At 53.2% G+C, this 23,446-nt stretch overlaps 1 protein-coding gene across 3 annotated transcripts in view; it reads right to left on the bottom strand.

Annotated features, from left to right (window-relative positions):
- Positions 1-23,446, bottom strand: part of ECE1 (endothelin converting enzyme 1) — a 110,572-nt gene that overhangs the window by 49,679 nt on the left and 37,447 nt on the right. For 2 of the 3 annotated variants that reach the window (XM_058304192.2, XM_058304190.2), the window contains exons 2-3: positions 9,154-9,240; positions 1,327-1,468 (exon numbers count right to left, since the gene is read on the bottom strand). In XM_058304192.2, coding sequence (XP_058160175.1) covers positions 1,327-1,468; positions 9,154-9,240 — 229 coding nt within the window. Of the gene's footprint in view, positions 1-1,326; positions 1,469-9,153; positions 9,241-9,439; positions 9,575-23,446 lie in introns of those variants that run through there. The other variant, XM_058304191.1, reaches the window with a different exon arrangement.

The raw sequence follows: 23,446 nt of genomic DNA, 5'->3' as shown, positions 1-23,446 counted from the left end.
GTCAGTTAAATAATCAAGTAGTTTATGAATGAATGAGTGACTGGGTGCTTGACACAGGGGGATGCAAGGAAGCCTCAGATGAAGTCCTGCCCCCTCTGCAAGCCCATGGCCACTGCCAGCTCCGTCCAGCATGGCTGCCCAGGCAGACCAGCAGCTTCATGGGGGGAGCACTCAAACAAGCCTGTGGCAGAAGTCCCCAGGCCCTGCGAACACGCACATTCTCTCCAATGGGTGAGGGAACAAGTCGGTGGGATGGGACCCTGAACGAAGCCCACAGAAGCCCCTCAACCACGTGGATCATCCAAAGCTAGATGCTGGGGCACAAGGGAGGGAGAGAGATCCTGGAACTGGCCGGCTTCTCCACTTCCATTTTTAACTTTGATCCACCCTGCCAGTTCCATGAATGCTTCCTGACTGGCTCTGCGAAGCATTGAGCTAGACCCACAGAGAACCACCATCAGAGGCCCAGAAAGGGGTCTGATACGCGTCCCCACATTGCTATACACAAGACAGGAAGGATAAATGCGTTACAGAGGCTCACGAAGGGCGCCTGGACCACGGAAGGGGAGCTTTCCCAAGGATGTGGCTCATTTGGAGCCCAAAAGGCCATTGCGTGCCTGGACATGTCTGGACACATTGCAACAACCGAAGGAGGTAGAGCCTGTGCTTGAATTCAGCTGCCCTATCTCCTTCCTCAGCAGCCAAGTAACCATGGGCAAGTCATTTAGTTTCAGTGCCTCAGCTCCCTCATATGGAAAATGGGGCCCAAAGCAACCATACCTCCTAGGGTTGCAGAAAGGAGGAAATGAGATTACACATATCACTTGGTGGTGCAGGGTTTGGTCCATGCAACATACTCAGCGAAGGGAAGTCATTATTGCTATTTTATTGGAATTAAGGATGACAGAAGGTGTGCGTAACCATCCAACGTCCTAACAAAACAGTACCCACAGCTAAGGTTAAACGAGTCTGACTAGGCACGAGGTATTTACAGACATTATCTCTAATTCTAAAGCCATCCTAAAACTGAGCACAGTTTTCTCCATTTAAAGTAGAGGAGACAGAGGCTCTGGGAGGTTAAGTGACTTGTCCAGGGCCACATAGCCAAAAAGTTTTTGGGCTAGGATGTGGACTCAGATCCTTCTGACTCCCAAATCTTTCACCAGCCCACCCTGCCCGCCCTCCCAGGTCCTCCAGGCCTAGCTCCCCTCCTCGAGCTCGAGGCCGGTCGGTCCCAGCAGGAGCAGGGACGTTCCCCCTTGCACAAGGACACAGAGCCAGGGGCAGGAGAGAGCCAAGCCCACGGCGCAATGTGGAGACACCTACTTGTCCGGTACTGGACGCCCAGCGCTGCCAAGCAGGCCACCAGCCCCGCCACCAGAAGTGCCACCAGCACCAGCAGCCGCTTCTCCACCGGGGTCCGTGTGGCCCAGCACCTCTGGCCGCTCCGAAGGCTGTGGATGTTCACCTGTAAGGAAGGAGGCAGGAGAGGCGGGGAGAACATGAGCCCCAGGCTCCCCCTCGCCAGGAGGAAGGGGCTCCGGGACAGGCCGCAGGGACTCATCAGGGTGGTCCTCCTGTCTCAGATGGGGTCTGGTTCCCACAGAATCAGCCCTAATCCAGGAAAGGAACCGCTACCCTCCTCACAGCTCAGATTCGCTCCCAACCATGAGAGAGTCAAGCAGCTAACCCAGCCGTGGCCTGTGTTTTTAGTCACCCGATAGGGTGGAAGGGGGAAAAAAAAGCTTTTTCCTATTTCTCCAGTAAGGAGTTCAAAAAAGTACAGGATGTTTGGACTAGCAGGCATCCAGCGAGCATCCAGCTGGGCTCTCCTCACAGACCCCACACCAACGGGGCTGGGACAGCAGTGACGCGGCCACAGCACACACATTTCAGAAGCACGGGTATCCTTAGCCCTCACAGGCCCATGAGAGCGGCGTTGTAATTCCTCTTTTTACAGCTGAGGAAACTGAGGGCCAGAGAGGTGAGCCCCTCACCCCTTGTCACTCGGCTAAACGTGGTAGAGCTGGGATTCAAACCCGCATCAGTCAACTCCAGAGCCGACCAGCAGGTCAGAGATCTGGGTTTGGGAAGATGTTGGGGGGTTCGCAAGGAGAAATAGCTCCATTGAGGCAGGTCCTCAAAGGGAGGGAAAATGCCCAGCCTCAGAGTCTGGCCAAACAGGAAGGGAGGCACAAAGCGAGGAAGTGGAGGCGTGGCAGGGCCCGCCAGGCCTGAGGACACACCAGCCAGAGGCCCTCCGAGCCCTCAGTCCAGCCCCTCACACCCGAGGCCAGCTCGGGGGTCCCCCCGTGCCAAGAGGGGCGTCCTGTAAAACCAAGAGCCATAGGACGCAAGGGGCACCTGAAGGTGGGGCTTGGTTCAGTGACCATGTGGTCGTGTCACATAGCTGAGCACTGACTCAGGGCCACATTGGAGATACAGCAGGGAAGATAGATCTCTTGCTTCCAGCTGCTCACAGCTCAGCAGGGAAGGGAGACAGATTAAAAAGCAGACTGGGGTGGGCAGGGGTTCAGTCAGGGAAGGCTTCCTGGAGGGGGTGATGTGTGGGCTAGGTCTTAAAGAATAAGTAGGTGCTGTCCAGGTGAACAAGGGAAGGGGATAAGGCTCAGGTCCTAGGAGGCCCGGAAAGCCAGGTTAAAGAGTGGGGACTTCTCCCTGCGAGCTGGAGTGGCACGATTAGATTTGCCTTTTGGAGAGGCCAAGAATGGGGGAACAAGGCTTGGAGGGGGTGAGCATGGAGGCAGGGAGATTCCTAAGGGGGCTGCCACGGCCTGCCTAGGCGAAGGGAGAGGGGAGCCTGCCAGGGAAGACGGGAGATCCAGACTTGGACCTGCCAAGTGACCCACCAGCAGGGCACCGGGAGGTTGCGTGGTCATCGCTGGGTGTTTTCTGTGCAGGAAATGACTAGGAATTGTTGCACTTGAGAAAGGGGAACACAAGCACTTTTCTCGGAAGGAAAATTGGCTCCTAAAACCAAGGAAAGGAACCTGAGGCCTGGGGACCTCCCTGCAGAGGTCCAGCCGGCGGGATCCCTGCTCCCCAGCCCCTCCAGGGTCTAGAAGGCTCAGCCACCCAAGCAGAAAACTGTGCCAAGTAAAGGGAGGGACGCTGCCTCCTGAAACCCTGTAAGAATCTTTTTAGAATGTGAGACATGGAGATTTCTGACCTTGCTATTCTCATTAGTTTGACTTTGGGTGAGGGGGCCTGGGGCAGAGATAGCGAGGGATGATGCTACCATGTGCACAGCTCTCAAAAGTTTATCAACTTTCAGGTGATGGAAAAATTTTGGTAATGGATGGTTGTGGTGGCACAGCATTGAGAATGTAATTAACAGCAGTGCATTTATATTTGGCTAAAAGGGAAAATTTTAAGTTATATGTACGTTACTAGAATACAAATTTTTAAAAAAGCAAAAAACCATAGGACGGTACAACACAAACAGGGAACCCTAATGTAAGCCATGACAATTAAAATAATATTCTTTTCATTGTAACAAACGTACCACCCTAATGCAAGGTATTAATAGGGGGTTATGTGGGAACTTTGTATTTTGTGCATGATTTTTCTGTAAATCTAATTTCTCTAATGAAAAAAAGTTTATGAAGTGTCTCAAAAAGATATCAGTTCACCTTGGGCACTGGTAATCAGGGGCCCCAAAGGGTCTGAAGCAGGAGCTGCCTCACCTGCAGACGCAGACATCTACTTTTCCTCTTGCTCCTCCCCTTTAGAGCTCTCAGTACCCCCATTATCATGGCTCAGCACATGGGGTTGGAGGGGGGCTGGGACAAAAGGCAAGAGGCAGAGAGATCTTGGATAGAAAGCACCGCTGCCTGGGCTGGCTCTAGGAAGCCTGACAGCGCCTGGGAGGACAGCCGTCCAGGTTTAGGACACAGAAATCCTCACCCTACCTAGACGGAGAAATACAAACTCCACAGACAGGAGAGCGAGGAGACAGCCCGCAGCAAGGACAAAGAAATGGGGTGTCAGAAAGGTGAAAGGGAGAGGCAAAGGAAGGGAGAAGATGATAGGAACAGGGGCAGGGGATAACAATGGCAGCTATGAGCAAAGCATTGGGGTAATTCCATTTTTTGCTAGATTATTCTATGCTATCTTCACAACACCCCCTAGGAGTAAGTACTGGTATCAGTTCCAGAAGAATACAAGAAGTGAAAGTGGTGGTGGGGGAGGGGGGAGGGGGGAAGACCAGCACTGCAACCCATCTCTCCAGAACCTGCAGCTTCATCCCAGTTAGGCTGTGCACACCCCGAGGAGCTGAGCCTCTGTTTGATGTCAAACAAAGTGAACCTAAACAGATGGTGTACACTGCAAAATTAAATTACAATTAAGTCAGAACTCAATTAAAAATTCATAGTTCCAGGCAGAAATGACAAACGGAATTTGAAAATAGGGCTTTTAACCTTAGCAATGCTCTTCGTGTAACTTGCCCTGCCTCTAGGGGCCTCTCGGTTTCTGGACAAGCCCTTGTCTCTGAGCGTAGAATGAACCAGAGGCATCCTCCAGGGGCAGGAGAAATGGGGGAGAAGTCAGGGGGAGGGACTGCGTCGGGAAACAAGGCGCCTCTCCAGGAGTGCAGCCCAATCCCTGGGTGCGCCGGAAGGGACCTGGGCTGCGGTTCAGAGAGGGCACTGCTCTGCTTCCCACGGGTGGGCAGCCTGGCCGAGACCCTCCTGTGAGCTCCACGCTTACCTGCCCTCCTCCTCCTTAGGAGGGTTCAGGGAGATGAGCTCCCAGCAAGGGGAGGATGCGAGGAGTTTCCACTCTCCTTTTAGAGCTGAGGGCACGTTCATCAGGAGAAACTGGTCTACAGTGGCGCAGAGCGTAAGCCGGATTACTGGCAAGTGGCCCAATCCTTCTCGGGAGAAGTGGCAGCGAAGTGGCCACCAGCCAAGGAGCGGAGGTGATGCGGTGATGAGGAACCCCGTGGCTGTGGGCTCCCTGGCAGGTTTAAGTTCCCACTTTCAGTTGTGGGAGGCAGAGAGAACGAGACAGAGAGAGGGAGACCGAGTGAAGCGTCCCGCCCAGGAGTTCCCAGGGTTTTCACGGCCAAGGGAGCAAAGCCCTAAATTGGGATAAATATTCAGTTACAGAAGTGAGTGCTTGGCGCGCCTAGGCTTAGCCTAAGAACGAGTTCTGCAGGTGAGGACAGGGCACAGCTGCCTGGGGCCCAGGAGACAAGCCAGCGGCAGGCGGTGGGGAGCCGGGTGGGGGTCGGGGAGGGAAGGCAGAAGCTGTCCCTGAGCCTTAGCCAGGACCCCCAGCGACCTGGGCAGCACTGAAGAGCAAACAGGAGTGGTTTGGCCCAGGATCTGGCAGGAAGCCCACCCCCTGCAGCCCAGGAGCCTGGCCACCCGCCTGGAGTCAGTTTCCAGTGCAGATGGACCGTGACGGCTTGGCTCCGTGAGCACCCTGCCTCATGAGGGAGTCAGTCCGGGGCAAAACTATGACGTCCTCCCATCCCCTGCCTGGTGCCCTACCTGCCAGCCTCCCCATGCCTGACTCTCTTCCAAGGACTGGGAACAGCTTAAAGTATTACTGTGCAGGGAAGGGGGCTCTTGGCAGCTTAGCAGGAATTAAAGTCTAGCACTTAGAAGAAGCGCCTCCCAGGTCCCTTGGCTTCCCAGCACCCAACGGCATGGAAGAAAGAGTGCAAACCTGAGAAGTCGAAGGCCTGGGTTTCAGCCTTGACTTTGTCAAGACCCCACTGTGCGTTGCTGGGCACAGTTCCCCACCACCATTCTGGTCCTCTGTCTCCCATTTCTAGAATGAGGAAGCTGGATGAGGTCCCAGTACAGACCGTCTCAGATTGTAAAACAACCTGAATGCAGGAATGTAATGCTCTAACAGGTGGATGACACTGAGACTATCTCCCAGGAAGCAGAGCAGTCTTTTTAAAGTACTGAATGGGACTGACCCCAAAATCATCCTCAAGAATCAGCCCCGTGCATGAGAGAAAAAAATGAGAAAACCGCTACTAAGAATTAAATAACTCTGCTTTCATTTTTCTTTTAAAAGTTGAGTTTTAAGAGTAACTGGACAAGGTCAAGGGCTTTAGTAAGCAGCTGTAGCTTAGGCTGTAGGTGTAACTCTGGCTATTTCCCTTCAAGCCACTGAAAGGATGTGCTCTGGGATGGAGATGAGGCAGCCAGGTTTAGCAGCACAGAAGCTCTGGAGGCGAAGGCTTTCATCTAGGGCACCAGTGAGATATTACACCTGGTGGCTCGTAGTCATACTCCTGGTAACAACAAAATCCATTTGCTGCATGCAACACAAAATGCTTTCACTTTGTCACTGTGTCATCTGAATCTTTGCAACAGCTCTGAGAGATGGGTAAATAATATTAACCCATCTTCACAAAGAAAACCGTTGATGTGAGTTGCTTCCAGGTCTCCCAGCCCGCGAGACACAGAGCTGGGGCTCCAAGTTAGTGCTCTCTGGCTTTGACTTCTCTGTTTGGTCTCCAAGCAACTAGTTTTAGTGGATCACAGGTGGTTTGTGATTTTAAAAAATAAGATTAAAGAAAAAGAAGACCTTTGCAGGTAAGACCTAGGTAAATTCAACTCTACCTGCACATCCAATGAAAGAAGCGGTAAGGTTGGCTGAAAAAGGCATTTTTCATTTGACAGTTTATTGTATTAATAACTTTGGAATTCCTAGATTCAATGAGCTTCAAAATCTTTTAAAAAATCAAATAGCTTAGTTTTATGGCTACCTGTCAAGAGAGATTTGGGGTGTGGGGCCAATTAAATATATCTAAAGTTGAGAGAGCAGTTGTGTCTATAGCACCAAGCCACAAGAAATGATCTGAAAGGTTAAGATGTTCACCCAATTAACAGAGCAATTTGGCCTAATTTTCCAACTACAGCAGACTAAATAAAAACATTTTTATACATTGGTACCATGAGGTGTTATGCTTTTCTTTAGGTGTTATGATTTGTAATGGCAATATTTTTCAGAAGTTTTTTTTAACATTAAAGAAAAGTGCTTATGAAGTGGCATTTAGTGAAAAAAGGATAGAACATTGTGTATTTAGAGTGAGTTCAACTATGTTTAAATATATATACGTACGTATGAAAGACTAGACTATGACAAAAATATAAAATGGTTATCGCTGAGTGGTGGGATTACTGTTATTTTAAAATTCTCTTCTTTAATACATTTTTCCACAAATGAACATGTAAAGTTTTTGTATTGAGAACAAAAACCCAATGATTAAAAAAGTAAAATTAATAGAATACTCTCCTTTGTAAATTGAGGGTCTTGACTCTTAGAACAAGCACTGATTAGTTCATTTGCTTCAGGGAAGTTGCAGAGGTAGAGAGCAAGCCAGGTTGGGTACCCAGAGAAATGCCAAATCCCTGAGCCAACTTTTTTGGCTTCTCCTGCACAAAAAGTTGAAGACGTGCCCAGTTCTGCAGTTTGGTGTAGAGAAACCAACAGTGAACTCCAACCCACAAGATATCCGTGTGCCCACTGGAACGCCCCCTTCTCTGAATATGTAACATGGGGACAGCAATGTTACCTCATCAATCATAAAAATAATAACAATAACCCTAGGAGGCTCAATCTTTGTGCTTTGTGAGTACTTTCTCTGACTCACATTTTACGGATGAGGAAATTATGGCTTACAGAGATTAAGCGTCTCCAACAAGGTCATGAGTGAAGTCAGAGACTGGGTCCTTCCACTGTGCCAAGTGGCCTCACCGGGATGGAGGGTACTTTGTGATCGGCAAGAGGCTATGCCCATGTGGGCTGTTGTTGTGATGATGATGATAACATGGCACTGTTATTTTGTTGTGAATTCCACAATGCTTTTGTGCTGTTATATTTAGAACCTTCTGCAGAAGATGAGACTGAAAAAGATTGCTGATTAGATTCTGTTTTGATTTGTGAAGGGAAAGTGCCTGCCACAGAAATCTAATTTCCTGCTGGATTTAGCCTCATAAGAAGGGTCTGCAGGGAAGAGTCCTAGACTGACCTGGGTTTTGATTTTTCGCTCCCCCTATTCTAGCCCTTTGATCTAAGGCAAGCTGTTACCCCTCTCAGAGCCTCAGTTTCCACATCTGCAAGTAGGGAAAGTAATCCTACAGCTCCTGGGGGGATAAGGGCGCTGTACCCCAGTGGGTAGAGCATTGGGCTTGTGAGTTCCTATCTCCTTGGGCCTATCAGCCACTCTGGAAGAGGGCTCAGTCGATGCCATTTGCCGTTATTAGTTTTATTAATCTGGACTCTCCCCACCCAAGCTGGCCCTCAGGCTGAGCTGTGATCTGGTGAGCTGCCTGGGAGGCCAATGCCTCCCTCGGCCCACCGGGCAGACTCCTCATGGACCTAGGTGCCCCGGCTCCTCCTGTGCTGGATTCTCACGGGCCCCACCAGAGGACCCTTTGGGGCATTCTTCATGTTTCCAGCTCGCTCCAGCCCACCCGCCTGGGTTCAAACCCCACTGGCAGGGGTCTCTCTCCCCACTGCGGGGGCCTTGGGGGCCTATTAGCGTCCCGCAGGGCAGATCCTGGGGAAGAGAGGGTGGGCGTCCTGAGCAAGCTGAAAAGGGGCAGGGAGAGAGGCCAGCGCGTGGGCTCTGTCCCCCACCCCAGGAAAGTCAGGGATCTGAGGGGAGAGAAGGATGAGGTAATGCCAGCCGTAAGAGGTGGCCACCTGTCCTGGTTTGCCAGGGACTGAGGGGGTGACCTAGGATGCAGGACTTTCAGTGAGAAAAGTGTGAAAGTTCTGGGCAAACTGGGACCAGCTGGTCACCGTATTTCCAGAGAAAGCGGGAGTGCCTTGAAGGGCAGGTGGGAGATGGCTGGGTTGGCGTTTGAAGGATTCTGTAGGGATGGGGCTGTGGGGCCGTGTGTGCTGCCCCCTGCCAGGCTGAGCTGCCTCTTCTGTGGAAAGGGAACCCCACCACATCAGGCTGGAGGGTGCACCTACTCTGCCACCTGGGCTGTCCCAGAAGCAGGGGGCTCCGGACTGGGGTGAGGGGGTAGCACCTCAGAGGTACTCACACCCCCAGGACCCCAGGCTGGTGCGATGGGAAGGGGCCACCACAGCGCCCACGCCCGGCCCTGGGGCGTCTGTGGCACCCGGAGGGCGGCGGCGGGGGGCTCCTACCTGCAGTCCGTTGGGGTACACGTCGCCTTCGGAGAGCGAGTCCACCAGGTCCTCCTCGTCCAGCGTGGCCCGCTTGTAGGTCGACATCTGCAAGGCCAAATGCAGCACGGACTCCCTTAGCGCCTCCATGGCTCTCGTCCCCGAATGGGGAAGCGGCCCCAGCGCCGGCACTGCCGCGCCCCGCCCCGGCCGGGACACCCGAGACCGGCCCACGGACGGCCCAAGGGGAGGGTGCCCCGCCCCCTCCGCTCCCCCCTCCCCGCGCTTCTGCAACGCCGCCCCTCACCCCCAGCGCCGACAGCGCGGCGGCCACCGGGTGTAGCGGCCACACGCTCCTCATGCTGCGCCCGGGGACCCCCGAGTCCCTTTGCCGCCGGCGCCGCCGCCGTGCCGGGCTGGCAGAGAGAGGTGGGCCGGGGCGGGGCTGGCATCGCGCCGCCTCCGCGGGCGGGGCCTGCTCTGCTCGGCGCGCGGCTCCGGGACCCCCCCCACCCCGCGCCCGGACCTCCCAGGAGACCCCCGAGGCCCGCGAGTTCCTGGGGGAGCAAGGGGCCGCTCCCCTCCCCTGAGGTAGGGAGAGGGGTCCGTCCCGGCAAGCGCCCAGCAGGCAGGAAGAGGCCTGGCTGCGACGGCTCCTTCTAAGAAATCTGACGTTCTTCAGAGAATCCCCAATGGTAATCAGAATTACGAAGGTACCCACCCACCCGAGACCCAGAACCTCCAGGGCCAGCTCTTAGGTTTCCCCCACCGCCAGCCACCCCCCCCCCCCAACGGAGCTAGAAAGGTTAGAAAGGGGGAGGGAAGGTGGAATAGAGGAGGAAGGTGTTTCCCCGCCCCATTCATTTCTTTCTTCCTCTAGCTCGGGGATATTTAAGCCAAAACTCATGAACCAAGTTCAGAAAGTTCCAGAGAACTCCCCCAGCAAAGAATAAAAAATGCTGAGTGTGTGCACTGGGGTGGGGCAATCCAGTGCTTGCCTCCATGCTGAACCGTGTGACCCTTCCCCAAAACATTAAGAATCACTGCTTTGGGGCAGTGCGGGGAGTTCCCATTACCCACCCCAGAGTGAGAAAGGCCTCCGAGATTACTTCACTTAACAGGCGGCTGAAGCTGGCATTTTTCTCAAACAGGACACCTGGGCTCAAGGCACAATCTGGGGACGCAATCTCACCCCTGTGATATGCAACCTGGACCCAGAAACTGGGAGTCTGCACTGTACAGTGGAAGAAGCAGGGCTTTGGAGGCAGGCACGTCTGGGTTTGAATCCCAAACCATCCTTTTCGTGCTGTCCAAACTTAGGCAAGTCCCTTAACCCCTACGATCCAGTGTTTTCATCTCTAAAACGGGGCCATAATAAAACGAATTGTCCTTACGAGGTTGTTGGGTGGGGATTAGGTGAGTTAATGTATGTAAAGCACATAGCCCAAGGCCTGGCACATAGTTGGCACTCCAAAAATGACAGCTCCCTGTGGCATCATTACTAAATGGACCCCCAACTGTGCTTACATTAACTCCAGTGACAGGGAGCTTATTACCTTAAAGCAAGTCTTTCTGTCTCGCCTATCAAGTAAAGCAACTCTCTGCAGACAGACTACATGGATCATTCTGATGCCGGGTGGGGGGAATCAATCTTTGGTCAGAATCAAGAATATCAGATCTGGATATCAGATGCTGCAATTGAATAATCCAACCTCCTCTTTTTATGTGGGATTAAGAAGTAAGACTCAGAGAGGAGTAGGGATATCCCCCAGGTCGCACAGCAACTTAGCGGCACAGTCGATCTTGGTCCCCGTGCTCCCAGCTCCAGCCCCACTCTCCCCTCAGGACTCGTAGTTTTCAGACGGGGTCCTGTGCAGCTCTGGAGGTTGGCGGAGGTACCTCAGAGCAGTTTTCCTTTTATCTGGGCTTCCGTGGGGGGGGGGGGGGGGGAGTTATTTTGCTAAAAGCAAAACGATGTGAAGAGACCACTGCACAACATCTGCCCAAGGTATGGTCTTAATGAGCTGCAAACGCCGCCGATTCACCCGTGTCACCACCGCCCTCCACGGCTTCTCCCCACCGGCCGCCCAGAGGGCGCCTCCCGGATCCTTGAGAATCCCTAAGTCCTGCTTCACCAGGGCAGCACAGGGGAGCAGCTCCATCCCACGGGCCTCCCGCTGCCCCAGGCCTGGAGGACACAGGTGCCCCCAGGCCTCCAACTGGAATGATTTGAGTTTGAGGATCCTCCCCGGAAACAGGGAGGAAACTGAACAAGGAATGGAGCCGGGGGCTGGGAGTGTCCTGAGAGCCCCAGGAAGGGGGGTGGGAGCCCTTAGAGAGCAGAGGCCCCGGGCCCTCAGCCTGGGGTGCGGACCTTGGCTGAGAAGGTGTGGGCCAGACTCTCCCTCTGGGCTGGGGCCTGGGGGGGCCCCCACCGTCTGAGGAGGGCCCTGGTGTCCTGAGGAGGCAGCCAAGCCCGGGTTCTGACTCCAGCCGCCCAGCATGCGCGCCCTGGGCAGATGGCAAATCTGAGCCCCAGCTCCTGCATCCCTTGGAGGGGAAGATACACTAAGCATCAGGAAAAAAGTCCTCGAGAAAGAAATTCGATTCACCAAATATCTCCCCAGCCAGGCGGGGCTGCTGTGATCTCCAGGGCACCTGGTGGGTGCAGGTGTTTGCTGGGTCTCCTGGGCACCTGGTGGGTGTGAGGTGTTTGCTGGGTCTCCTGGGCACCTCGTGGGTGCGAGGTGTTTGCTGGTTCCTTCACACCTGTCGCCTCTGCTAAGCCTCCCGCCCTGCCCTCTGAAGCAGGTACTTGTGGCCCCTTTTACAGGAAACCCAACTGAAGGCTGAGGGAAGTGATGTGCCAGGTGCCGTCAAGCACTGGCTCCCCCTCCTCCAGTCTCATTTCAGGGTCACCTCTGCTGGGAAGCTCACTTGACCGCCTCCCCCCTCTCCCAAGGTTGAGTTCACTATTCTGTGCTCCCCCTCCCACTCCTCACCCCCAGCGAACCTCAAAAGCTGGGGCTGGGGCCGCCATAGCTGTTTGAGTGAGGTGGGGGAGGCAAGGGAGGGAGGCTGGAAGCCCACCCAGGGGCCAGGGCCGGGCTGTCCTGCCGCCCGTCTGCAGACGCCGGGAGCTCACACGCCACCCACGGAGAAAATGGCCAAGATGGAGTGCTGATTATTTTTCAACTGACAAAGGATGAGGGGCCCTTCCTGAAACGCCCGCCTCGGGGGCCCAAGTGAAACCTCGGATGTGGCTAGCCGGCTGTGTCCTGGAGGGAGGGCCCCCCGCCCCGGCGGACGAGCCACATTCCGACCACAGAGGCAGCCCTGTCCCACGCCAGGCCTCGTGTCCATCTTAGAGAGGTGGCAGGGGTGGGAGAAGGCACGTCCTGAACACCCACGAGATGCCACTTGACCCCCAGCCCCGAGTCAGCAGTGAGCTGAGAGTCATCGCTCCCCTTTACAGAGGAGACCCGGGCCTTGTTAGCCAGGAGGCCAGGCTGACCGCCGGAGAGGAGGGGAGCCACAGTGTCAACACGCGCCTGCCTGACCCCGCGGCCCCACGGCCAGCGAGAGGTGGGGCTGGACCTAGAACCTGGGCCCCAGACTCCTGCTCCAGTGCTCTCTGTGGAGGTGGGAGCTGCTGCTCCGGGAGGGTGCCTGGGCAGAGGCTGGACTGGCAGAGCAGCCGGCACTTCTTCTCCCTAATTGCTTCATTTGCGGTTTGGGTGCCACACCCTGCTCCCCACCAGCCCAGCTTTGGGGAACAGGGCAGAACAACTGCGGCTTTGTGGGAAGTCCTGCCTCGGTCTGCTCAGCTCCTCTCCCAGCCCTGGAGGAGAAACCTGGGTTGACGCTGGGCCTGGCGCTCAGGAGGAGGGCTTGGCGGAGACTGAGCGCGGAGGAGTGGCAACCACAGCTCCCCGCGGGCTGCCCGTCCTGGGCCGGGGCCCCGGCTCCAAGCAGAAGCCAGATGGGGCCGCGAGGGGTCCCCAGCCCTGCGCGCCCCACCCCGTGGAAATGAAAGGCCTGCGGTGAACAGAAATGAAAAATAGTATCGACGCGCGTGTGTCTCTGACGACAAAGGCCTCACGGCCCGGTGGCACCCGGGCACGAACCCATCTGCCCTGACCACATCAGTCACTGGGATGGCTCTTGTGGTCGGTTCCCCACAGGCAGGGGATCTTCAAAGAGCCTCGCAGCACGTCAGAAAGAGGAAAGAGCAGCCCTGGGAGGGCAGTCCTGAGGCTGGGGACTTGGCAACCACGCCCTCTGGGCTGTTTTCACATTCTGTTTCTCGGCCTCAGCCCCTTAGGGATGCTGCCCTCTGTGGCTAAGGCTCCATCAATTCCTGCCTCTGGTGCCAGCAACTGGCTGGGGTGAGTCAAAGCCTTCCATGTGCTCCAGTACACACTGACACAGGATAGCCAAATACTTAGAGTTAACAGGCATGTTAAGAGCGAAACCTACTCTCCAGGCTCATCCCCCACATATCCCCTTCCACAGGTGTGAATCACTCCATGGGAATTCACCTGGGCTTGTGCTTGTCAGGCCCGGGGCTGCCGACGGAGGGAGTGACCACTCTCCAGGGGCCTGCAGGCTGATATTCCCTCCCAAGACCGGGTGCCTCCATCCCGAGCCTGCCACCTCCACGAAGGCCTCCCCCCTCCCCAGTCAGAGGGAAGCACGCCCTTCCCGTCGCTGCGCCCTTGGCAGAGCACCCTCATTACATTCAGGATTCGTCCAGGTGTCTCCATCCAGGGATGCAGAGTACCTGGGCGTGGGGGGGGGGGCAATCATCCTCTCCTGCCCTCCATCGTCAGCACCTGGCACAGAACACATTATACAGGTAACTGGGTAATTTGTATCCCAAATTTTCACTAAGGCCCAGGCATCTGTGACTTCAACAATAAAAAAAAAAAAAAAAAAAAAAGAGTTTAGCTGCTTGATGACAAGTAAAATTCAAATAGGATGAGTTTGGGCAAGGAGCCAGATTATAAAAATGTGGCCATCATTCCTGCAGATGATGCCATGTGACATCTATTCCATTATCCATTACACTTCTCAGTGTCCTTTCTGTGTGTGTATATTTGCCGTTTTCATTATTTTTAAGTGTACAAGTCAGAGACAGTAATTACATTTACAATGTTGCACAACCATCACTATTTCCAAAAATTTCCAGCACCCCAAACATAAACTCTATACACATTAAGCAATAACTCCAATTTCTTCCCTTCCCCCAGCCCCTTGTAACCTCTAATCTACTTTCTGTCTCTATGAATTTGCATATTCTAGATATTTCCTATAAGTGGAATCATCCAATATTTGTGTCTGGTTTATTTTACTCAGCATAATATTTTCAATGTAGCAGATGTATCAGAACTTCATTCTTTTTTATGGCTGAATAATGTCCCATTGTTTGTTTAACCAAACATTTGTTAATGGACACTTGGGTTGTTTCCATCTTTTGGCTCTTGAGAATAATGCTGCTATTAACATTGGCATGCAAGTATCTATTTGAGTTCCTGTTTTCAATTCTTTTGGGTATTTACCAAGGAGAGTCATATGGCAATTCTATGTTTACCTTATTTGAGGAAACTTCTTGGTGTCTTTTACACGAGAAATTTCTTTTTAAACTTACCACAAAGTTCCTGAAAAAGTGAACTACTTCCTTGATTTTTAACAATAAAAATCATAAGAACCAGCCTGTATCCCCTTTTTCCCTGGCTGCCAGGAAGCTCATAGCCAAATCAGAAAGTATGTGAACTTTCCTGGCTTTTGTGTTCAGTTTTCTCTTGGGCCACATTTTCCACTCTACTTTGCCTGATCAAGATCTTCCATTTCTATTGCATATTGCTTTACTGACCGTGTTTTATTCACAACCCATCACGAATTCTTTGTAGATTGTGGAAAAAAGTGAGTTGGAAACATGTATCAGGAACACACATTCCCTAACCTACTCTCCTCTCCTGGGACTGCAGCTTCAAGGTATCTATTCAACAGTGAGAAGCTGAGACAGTATAGAAAAACTGGGCCAAATCCCAGGTCGCCTGGCTCATGTGACCTTGGGCTGTCATTTCCCCATTCAGGGTCTCAGTTTCTTCATCTGTATAAAGCATTGTCAAGATTAAATGAGCTGAAACATGAACTTCCTAGCACTCAGCAGGCCATCCCCGAATGGCCTGGCACCTGAGGGCCACACTGCGCAGCCTACTCCTGCTTCTATTTTCCTTCCTCATTTTTAAAAAAAGATTTATTTATTTATTTCTCTCCCACCCACCCCCGGTTGTCTGTTCTCTGTGTCTATTTGCTGCGTCTTCTTTGTCTGCTTCTGGTGTCGTCAGTGGCACGGGAATCTGTGTTTCTTTTTGTTGCGTCATCTTGTTGTGTCAGCTCTCCGTGTGTGTGGCATCATTCCTGGGCAGGCTGCACTTTCTTTCGCGCTGGGCGGCTCTCCTTACGTGGGGTTCCCCTACGCGGGGGACACCCCTGCATGGCAGGGCACTCCTTGCGCTCATCAGCACTGCGCATGGGCCAGCTGCACACGGGTCAAGGAGGCCCGGGGTTTGAACCGCAGACCCCCATGTGGTAGATGGACGCCCTAACCACTGGGTCAAGTCCGCTGCCCTATTTTTCTTCCTCATGACCTTCCCATTTACTTCTGCCCTCATCCACATTTCCTGGTCTTGGCCTTAGTTCAGTCAACACCTGGACATTGACCTTGCCTTGCTGCTGCTATACTCAGGGCAAAATAAATGCCCGCCCAGACAATCCGGTTAATATCAACAGTGATAAGTGCCCCTTATACAATGTGATGAAAACATCATTTTACCTCTGTGGTCTTCCTCCCAAAAACATGAGGCAAATCCCAGCTGAGGGACATACCTCAAAATACCTAACTAGTAAATTGCAAAACTGTCAAGGTCATCAAAAACAAGGAAAGTCTGAGAAACGGTTGCTGCCAAGAAGAGCCTAAAGGGCCATGGCGGCTAAATGTAATGTGGAATCCTTCATGGGATCCTGGACCAGAAAGGACACCAGGGAAAAATCCAGGAAATCTGAATAAAGTACAGGCTTTAGTTAATAACGTATCAATGCTGGTTCACTAATTGTGACAAATGAACCACGTGGTGTAAGAGGCTAGTGGGGGTGGGGTTTAAGAGAACTCTGTACTATGTTGGCAAAAATTCTGCAAATCTAAAAACTGTTCTATAACAAGAGATTCTTTAACTAAACAATAACTGTTTGCCCTGTCAAAAAGAAAATAGAGTCATTGACCCCGACACGGGCACAGCACTGCCCCGTTCCCCAAAAGGAACAAGCCCTGGAATCCTAGTAGAGCGGCAGACAACGAGGCTCAGAGAAAGGAGGCAGCTGCCGGCTAGCGGCAGAGCCAGGATCCGCATCCAGGGCTCTTTCCCTTTTCCTGTGCCACCTCCCCGGGGCTGTCCAGGATGCTACAGGTTGCCCCATCCTGGAATATGGGAAATAGGAGGGATATACCTGGGGGTAGAGGGGCGGGAGACTCTGCCCCCAGGGGCCCTGGACCGGGATGCATGTGGCCAAGGGGCTAGATGAAGAGGGAGACCTGAATGCAAAGGGGAAGGCGGGCAGGAGTGGGAGGGGCGGCCTAAAGGCACGACTCCGGGGGACACTCCAAGGCCAAGGGCGCAGAGCACATGTGGGAGGTCAAGGCGGGTAAAAGCCTCTTCTCAGTCACCTCGGGCTGTACCCGGGTCCCAGGGCTGGGCTTCCCTGAAGGCTGGCGGTGGGAGACTCGCCCACACACGCTGGGGGCCGAACACCCTCTCCCCCTGGCCTGGAGCCGACTCACCCGCCTGGCAGCCCTGGGTGGCACTGAGAGCCTCGCTCGGTGCTGCCAGCCCACTGCCACCCACAGCCCCAAACCGGCCGGCAACCTCTTCATCACTCACTCCCCGGCCCAGGCTGCCGCCCCAGCCCGCGCCGACCCCGCCGCCCTGCACCACCTGACAGCCTCCATCAGTCCTCTCAGCCCCTCTGCCCACTTGGCTCCAAACCCCCGCCCGGGGAGACTGCCCTGGGCAGCACCTGCCCCTCTTGCCCTCCGGTTGTAGCTCCTTCCTGTCCCTCATTTCCCGGCGGTCCAAATAACTTTCTAAATGACGTGCATAATCCAGGGCCGTCCTCCACACGCCGACTCCTTGGGGCTGGCAGAATTAAGGCCATGAGCCCTGGCCCGGTTTCCAGGCTCCCCACTGGCCTCCCCACGGCACCCCTGGATCTGGTTCCCAGCTCCTCTCCAGCCTCATCTCTCACCACTCCTCCCCGTATGTTCGAACCACAATAACATACAGTTAGTTCCCCCAAACACTCCGCTTCCTCGTCCAAGCCTCCGCACAGCCATGGCCCTCTGCCGGCAGAGCCTTTCCTCTCCTCTCCGCCTGGCTAGCTTCTCAGCTCAGATGCCTCTTCCTCCAGGCAGCCTTCCCCGACAGTCCTGCACCTCATCTCATCACACTGGCTGGCAGTGAAGCACAGTCGCGTGACCTTGGCAGAGCCACTTCACTTCCTTCCTGTGCTTCGGTTTCCTCATCTGTCAAATGACGATAATAATGGCACCCACCCTATCGAGCATTTACCCATAGGGCAGGGTGAATGATGCAAGACACAAAATCAGAAGCAGAAAGACCTCAGCCCAGGGCCTAGCAGAGAAGCTGCACTCGGTCCACGCCGGCGTGGATGGTGGTGAGTTCAGCTCTTCAAGCTGGACTGAGAGTGGTGGGGAGAGGGAGGCAAGGGACGATGACCAGGAATGGCCTGGTACACGCTGGCCCAGGACTGGGAAGTGATGGTACGGATTATCTCCTTGACTCTCCCCATTGTACAGCGTAAAAAAATGAAGTGCAGGGAGGGATAGTAACTTGCCCAAAACCACACATCTGGTAAATAACAAAACCTGGATTTGAACCCAAGTATAACTATCCTCGAAGCTTGTGGTTTCACCTCTACAAATAAGATGGCAGCCACCACCTCCTCTCCACCCGAGCCCCCAGCCCCACTGCTCGCCTTTACTGCTGCAGCCTGCCCCTCCCAGCCGGATTAAAGGGGCTGGGTTGTCCACTCCGACCTTCTCAGAGCCCCAAGTTTCGAGAAAGACCAGAAAGCCACAGGTGGTCCCTCTCCAGATGCTGCATGCCTTCTCATGTCCCAGCACCCCCTGTGTGATTTCTTAAGTCGTGCGGGACGAGAAGACTGGGTGAGCCCCAAGGTAGAGAGACCAAGTGCACCCAAACTATTTGCTGACCTAAAACATAGAACTTAGGACAAAGTAAACTTGTCCCATTTGATGATATTTATAATAGTGATGACTGAGCTGTCCGGAAATTAGGCTCAACCAGGAAGCAGCTCACAGATATCGCTGTAATCAGTATTTTCATCACACAGGTGGGCAGGTAGGGGCTGCAAATGAGGGAAGAGGAAGCAGGCAGGGCAGGAAACTTTTGGGGCCTCCTTGGATCCATAAACTGAGGGTGCCCAGGGCCCTCACAGCTTGTGCCAGGTCCAGCGCCAACCAGCTCAGGTGGATGATCACATTTAGCTTTTATGATAATCCCATAATGTAGACACCTTTCATACAGGTGAGGAAACAGGCTCAGAGAGGTTCATTCACTGGCCCAAGGCCAAACAGAATGGTAGAGCCAGGGCTCACACAGCACGCTCATCTCCCTCTTCAGCCCAGGTGATGCCTAGGGCAAGAGGAAGTAATGAGGGCTGGGGCTTAGCAAGTGACTTCCCCTTTCCAGAACACAAAGAGAAAGTGTATCTGTCAGGCCCAGGGTAGCTGAGAGAGTGGACGTGGGAGCTTAGTCAACTTGATTCTATTCTGTGGGCAAGTGTGTCATCACTGAAGCATCAGCTTCCTCATCTGTAAAACGGAGGTAGCAACGGTGCCTCCCCCAAAGGGTTGTGAGGATTAAATTAGTGAAAAAAACTTAGAATGCCAGAATAGTATTACTATTTATGGAAATGACATGGGCCTTGGACTAAATTTTTCCATCTGTAAAATGGCCAGATAGTTGTTGAATTAGGGAAGTGATTCTGAAACATGCATATAATTTAAAATCCAATAATTGAAAAAAAAAAACAACACCTCAACTTGACACCCCGAAGTACAAAAGAGCTATATAAGTGGCACTTCCATGGTGATGATGGAACACGGCCTGGAGCCCTGGGCACTCTGTGTCCCATATCTCAACTCTGAAGCTGGCTTCCCCCAGGTGTTCCCAGGAACAGAGTTTGAAAATCCCTTGACTACATGTCTCCCTGAGTCCTAGGGCACTAAGGCTCTGAGACTGCAGGCAGGGCGGACGGGGGGACCGTGGCAAGGGCCCAGGCATGGGCTCACCATCAAGGCGCGCTCCCCGGCCTGTGGCAGGGCTCCCCGAGACCTGCCTGCCGCCACCACTCAAGCTGCACAATCATTTCCCCAGAGGCAACTGCAAAGCAGGGGTGAGGGACAGGTACACACCCAGGGTAGACACAGCCCAGGGCAGGTCACGCCCCCTGCGTGGGCCTTGCCTTCCTCGACTGTGAAACCAGGGTGATAACATTATTGACTGGGTGTCATCAGGATGGGATTAAATCATGTGCACAAAATTAATAGGACTTTTCATTTCTTCTGCTAGATGATTTATTTTCCCTTCTTGAGAGCACAGACTGGTGCCAGACCACCTCGGTTTTAAATCTCAAATCTACCACTAGATACCTGAGAATTCAGGGTCCAGTCACTTAACCTCCCCGAGTCTCTGTTTCCTCCTGTGTCAAATGATGACATAAAGGGACTGGCACAGTGCCTGGCACACAGCTGTGGGCTCTAGGGACCAAAAAAGAATGGCACACTTGCCCTTTGGTGCCCTCACCCAACACAGACATAGCTGAAGAGGGGGGAGGGTCCCCCGACCCTCTAAAACAAGGGTTCTTAACCTTTTTTGTTCCATGGACCCCTTTGCCAGTCAGGTGAGAACCATGGACCCCTTACTAAGTCCACACTTTACTGTATCTTATTTAATGAATATATCACACCTGCACTCACATGTCCCCACAAGAATCATGTTTAAATTTCAATTCAAGCTCATGGGCCCCTGGTTAAGAACCCCTGCTCTAAAACCATGCAGGTTCAAAAGCGGTTGCTGGAATTTTGGGTTCTGAATTATACCTGTGGCTCAGACTTTCCTGGGCTGCCTCGGGGCGTCTGTCCCCTGCCCTCGCAGGACCAGTTCAATTCGTGAGCCACTCCCTGGAGGTTCTGGGATAGCCGGTTACAGAGCACCCATCCTAGGCCAGGCCCTCACTGCAGCCTGCATGGTGGGCATACCAACCCAATTCACAGAAAAGGAAACCGAGGCTCAGAGAGGTGGCACAACTAGTCCGAGGTCAGGCTGCCCCTCTACGTTGCACAGGGTCTCCCTGGTGTGGAGGGCCCTGGGGTACCAGTCCAAGTTGCATGGCTCCCTGACACGTGGTGGCATCCTCAGAGCAAGGAGACCCACCTGGCCGGAGGTCTTACCCAGGAAACAGCCTTGGGTCAGGGAACAAGCAGCCTAGGAGACTGAGCCCCTGAAGTCCAGCCCCATGCCACCTCCCCCAGGTAGCCTGCCTTGACCGGTCTTGCCACCTCCTGCTCCTCCAGCCCAGACCCTCACACACGAGCCTCAGCTGTGACCCAGCCCCGTGCTAAACACTCCACACGCCGCTCATTTGGGCACGGCAGCCACTTTCTAGCTGTGTGACTAGCCCACCGCTACCTCCCTGAGCTCGGCTTTCTCACTGGTAAAATGGGTGACAGTACCAGTGCAGATCTTACAGATGGGTGTGAGGATCAACTTGGAAAAATAACACTAATAATGGCTGTTTTAGTTTGCCTAGAGGCTGCCAATGCAAGGTACCAGAAATGGCTTGGCTTTTATAAAGGGGATGTATTTGGGGTAAAAGTTTAAAGTTTCAAGGCCGCAAAAAGTCCAGCTCAAGGCACCCTAAGAGGTGCTTTCTCATCAAAGGTGCTACTGTCAATCCTCCTGTCAAAGCAAACAAGAGAGATGGCCGCCGCCCCTGCGCGGTCTCGGCTGCTTCCGAGCTCAGCTGTGAGCAACCAGGCAGCGGGCCTGTCCCTCTCCAGGCCTCCTCTGTCAGTCTCGCTGCTCTGCTTTCTTCCTGAGTTTAGCTGTAAGCTACCAGGCAGACAGCAGGGCCCCGCTCCTCTGGAGCTGCTCCGTGGGCCCTCCCTCTTGGGGGCTTTGTGCTTAAGGGACCTTCTAGTCTTCTCTCATAGGGTCAAAAATGAAAGATTCCTTTCCCTGTCTCTCTGTTTTTATCAAACCCAGCCAAAGGACAGAGACTCAACCTGAGTGCCTCACTAATGTAGTCCGACCAAAAGCCCTACATCGATCTTATCAAGTAATCTAACCAAAGGACCTTCAACCAAATTTTCATGCAGTCGGAGAGTATCACACCTACCGGAACAGATTACTTACAAAAACATAATCTTTACTTTTGGTATTCATAAGATAATTTCAAACTGCCACATTTCATTCTCTGAATCCTCAAAAGACATGTCTTTCCATAAGTAAAATACATTCATTACATCACAATATTCCAAAGACCTTAAATCATTTTAGTAGCAAAGCTGAATCACATAAAAATCAGCGACAGGCATGAAGTTTGTCTTGGGTCAAAAGTCCCCTCTGGCTGTAGACTTGTGAAAGCTACAAAACAAGTCTTCTGCTTTCAATATACAAGGGAGGGACAGGCATTAAGATAAATATTTGCATTACCAGAGGGAGACTTTGGGAGGAAAACAGGTGTCATATATCCCAAACAGTTCCGAAAATCTGCAGGGCATACTCCATTAGATTTCAAAGTCTTGGAGTCATCTCTAGAACAAAGTGTTCTCAGGGCTGCAGGGAGCCCACCCTTTCCATGGGCTCACCCAACAGCTACACTTTCAGTTTCACCTTCTTCAAGCATCTGGGTGGTGACTAAGCTCCAGACCTCACCCTCCAAGAACACTGGGGTGACAGCCACACTTGCCCCAATCTCTGGGGTGAAGTCTCAACCCCCTAAGTACAGTGAGGTGGTGGCAACATTCTCCCTCATCTCCAGCATACTGGTCCAGCCCCTCTGAACAGCGGGTGGCACCCTGACTCTCCCCAACCGCTAGGGAATGCACCCCACCCTCTCTGTAGCCTGGGGTGGCCAAACTCTCCCTCAACAATGGGATGGAACAGCCGCCCTCTTCAAATGCCAAGGCAAGCTCACTCTTCAGTACACACGAGTGGGGTCCGCCACTTGGCCAGAGATGTCTTAGTTCCAGATCTCAGGTTCCATGATTTTCCTCTTAAAGCCATTTTCGTTCAATCTCTTCCCCTCCCTGTCCCTTTTAGTCCAGGCTGACAGTGGTTTTATTCGTACAGATCAGAAGAAGCTGGTTGGCTTAACCTCCCTCACATGGCAGGGTCAAAAATGGTGGGTTTCTTTTCCTGTGTTTCCATTTTTATCAGACCCAGCCAAAAGGCGGAGACTTAACCTGAGTCACACCTCACTGACGTAGTCCACACAAAAGCCCCAAATCAATCTTATCAAGTAAACTAATCAAAGGACCCTCAACCAGATTTACTGCAATTAAAGAGTATCACACCCACAGGAACAGATTAGTTTAAACACATAATCTTTCTTTTTTGGGGATTCATAAAATAATTTCAAACTGCCACAATGGCAAACATGTATTTAGCACCTAGAGTATGCCAGGCCCAGCTCAGGACTGCGTGATAAGCAGCGGAAAGCAGGATCTGGACCCGTCTGTGGGCCCCTCCGGGCCACACCTGTCAGGCACCTGGCTTGCCTGTTAGTGACAGCTATCTCTTTTCTCCCTGAGGGATGGGTCCTGAGGGATGCAGCCAGGTGGAGCAGAAAGAGCACTGGAGAGGGAGTCAGAAGTTCTGGGCTAAATCCTGGCTGTGCTGCTAAGAAGCTCATTCTCTGAGCCTCCGTTTCCTCCCATGCCCCACCCCACTCCCTGCCACCCTGCCACAATGGAAGCAGCATTGTTTTTGTTGGTGAAATCCTTATCATCCCCTCCCCATCCTTCCCCAGGTGATGGGCTTGTCTGGACAAAGCACAAGGGAGTGGGGAGGCCCCAGCTGCCAGCTCCCTTGGCAGCAGCCACCTGTCCTGGCCCTGGGCCCAGGCTGGCTGATTTTTCTGTCGTCATTCCTCCTGTCCCTGCCACCCTCCCGGGCCTGGGCCCTCCCTCTGCCTGGTTCCTACC

This window comes from Dasypus novemcinctus, chromosome 9 (genome assembly GCF_030445035.2).
Source record: "Dasypus novemcinctus isolate mDasNov1 chromosome 9, mDasNov1.1.hap2, whole genome shotgun sequence".
Classification (NCBI taxonomy): Eukaryota; Metazoa; Chordata; class Mammalia; order Cingulata; family Dasypodidae; genus Dasypus; species Dasypus novemcinctus.
Note: the sequence above shows the minus strand (reverse complement) of the source record. Positions and strands in the feature narration are given on the sequence as shown.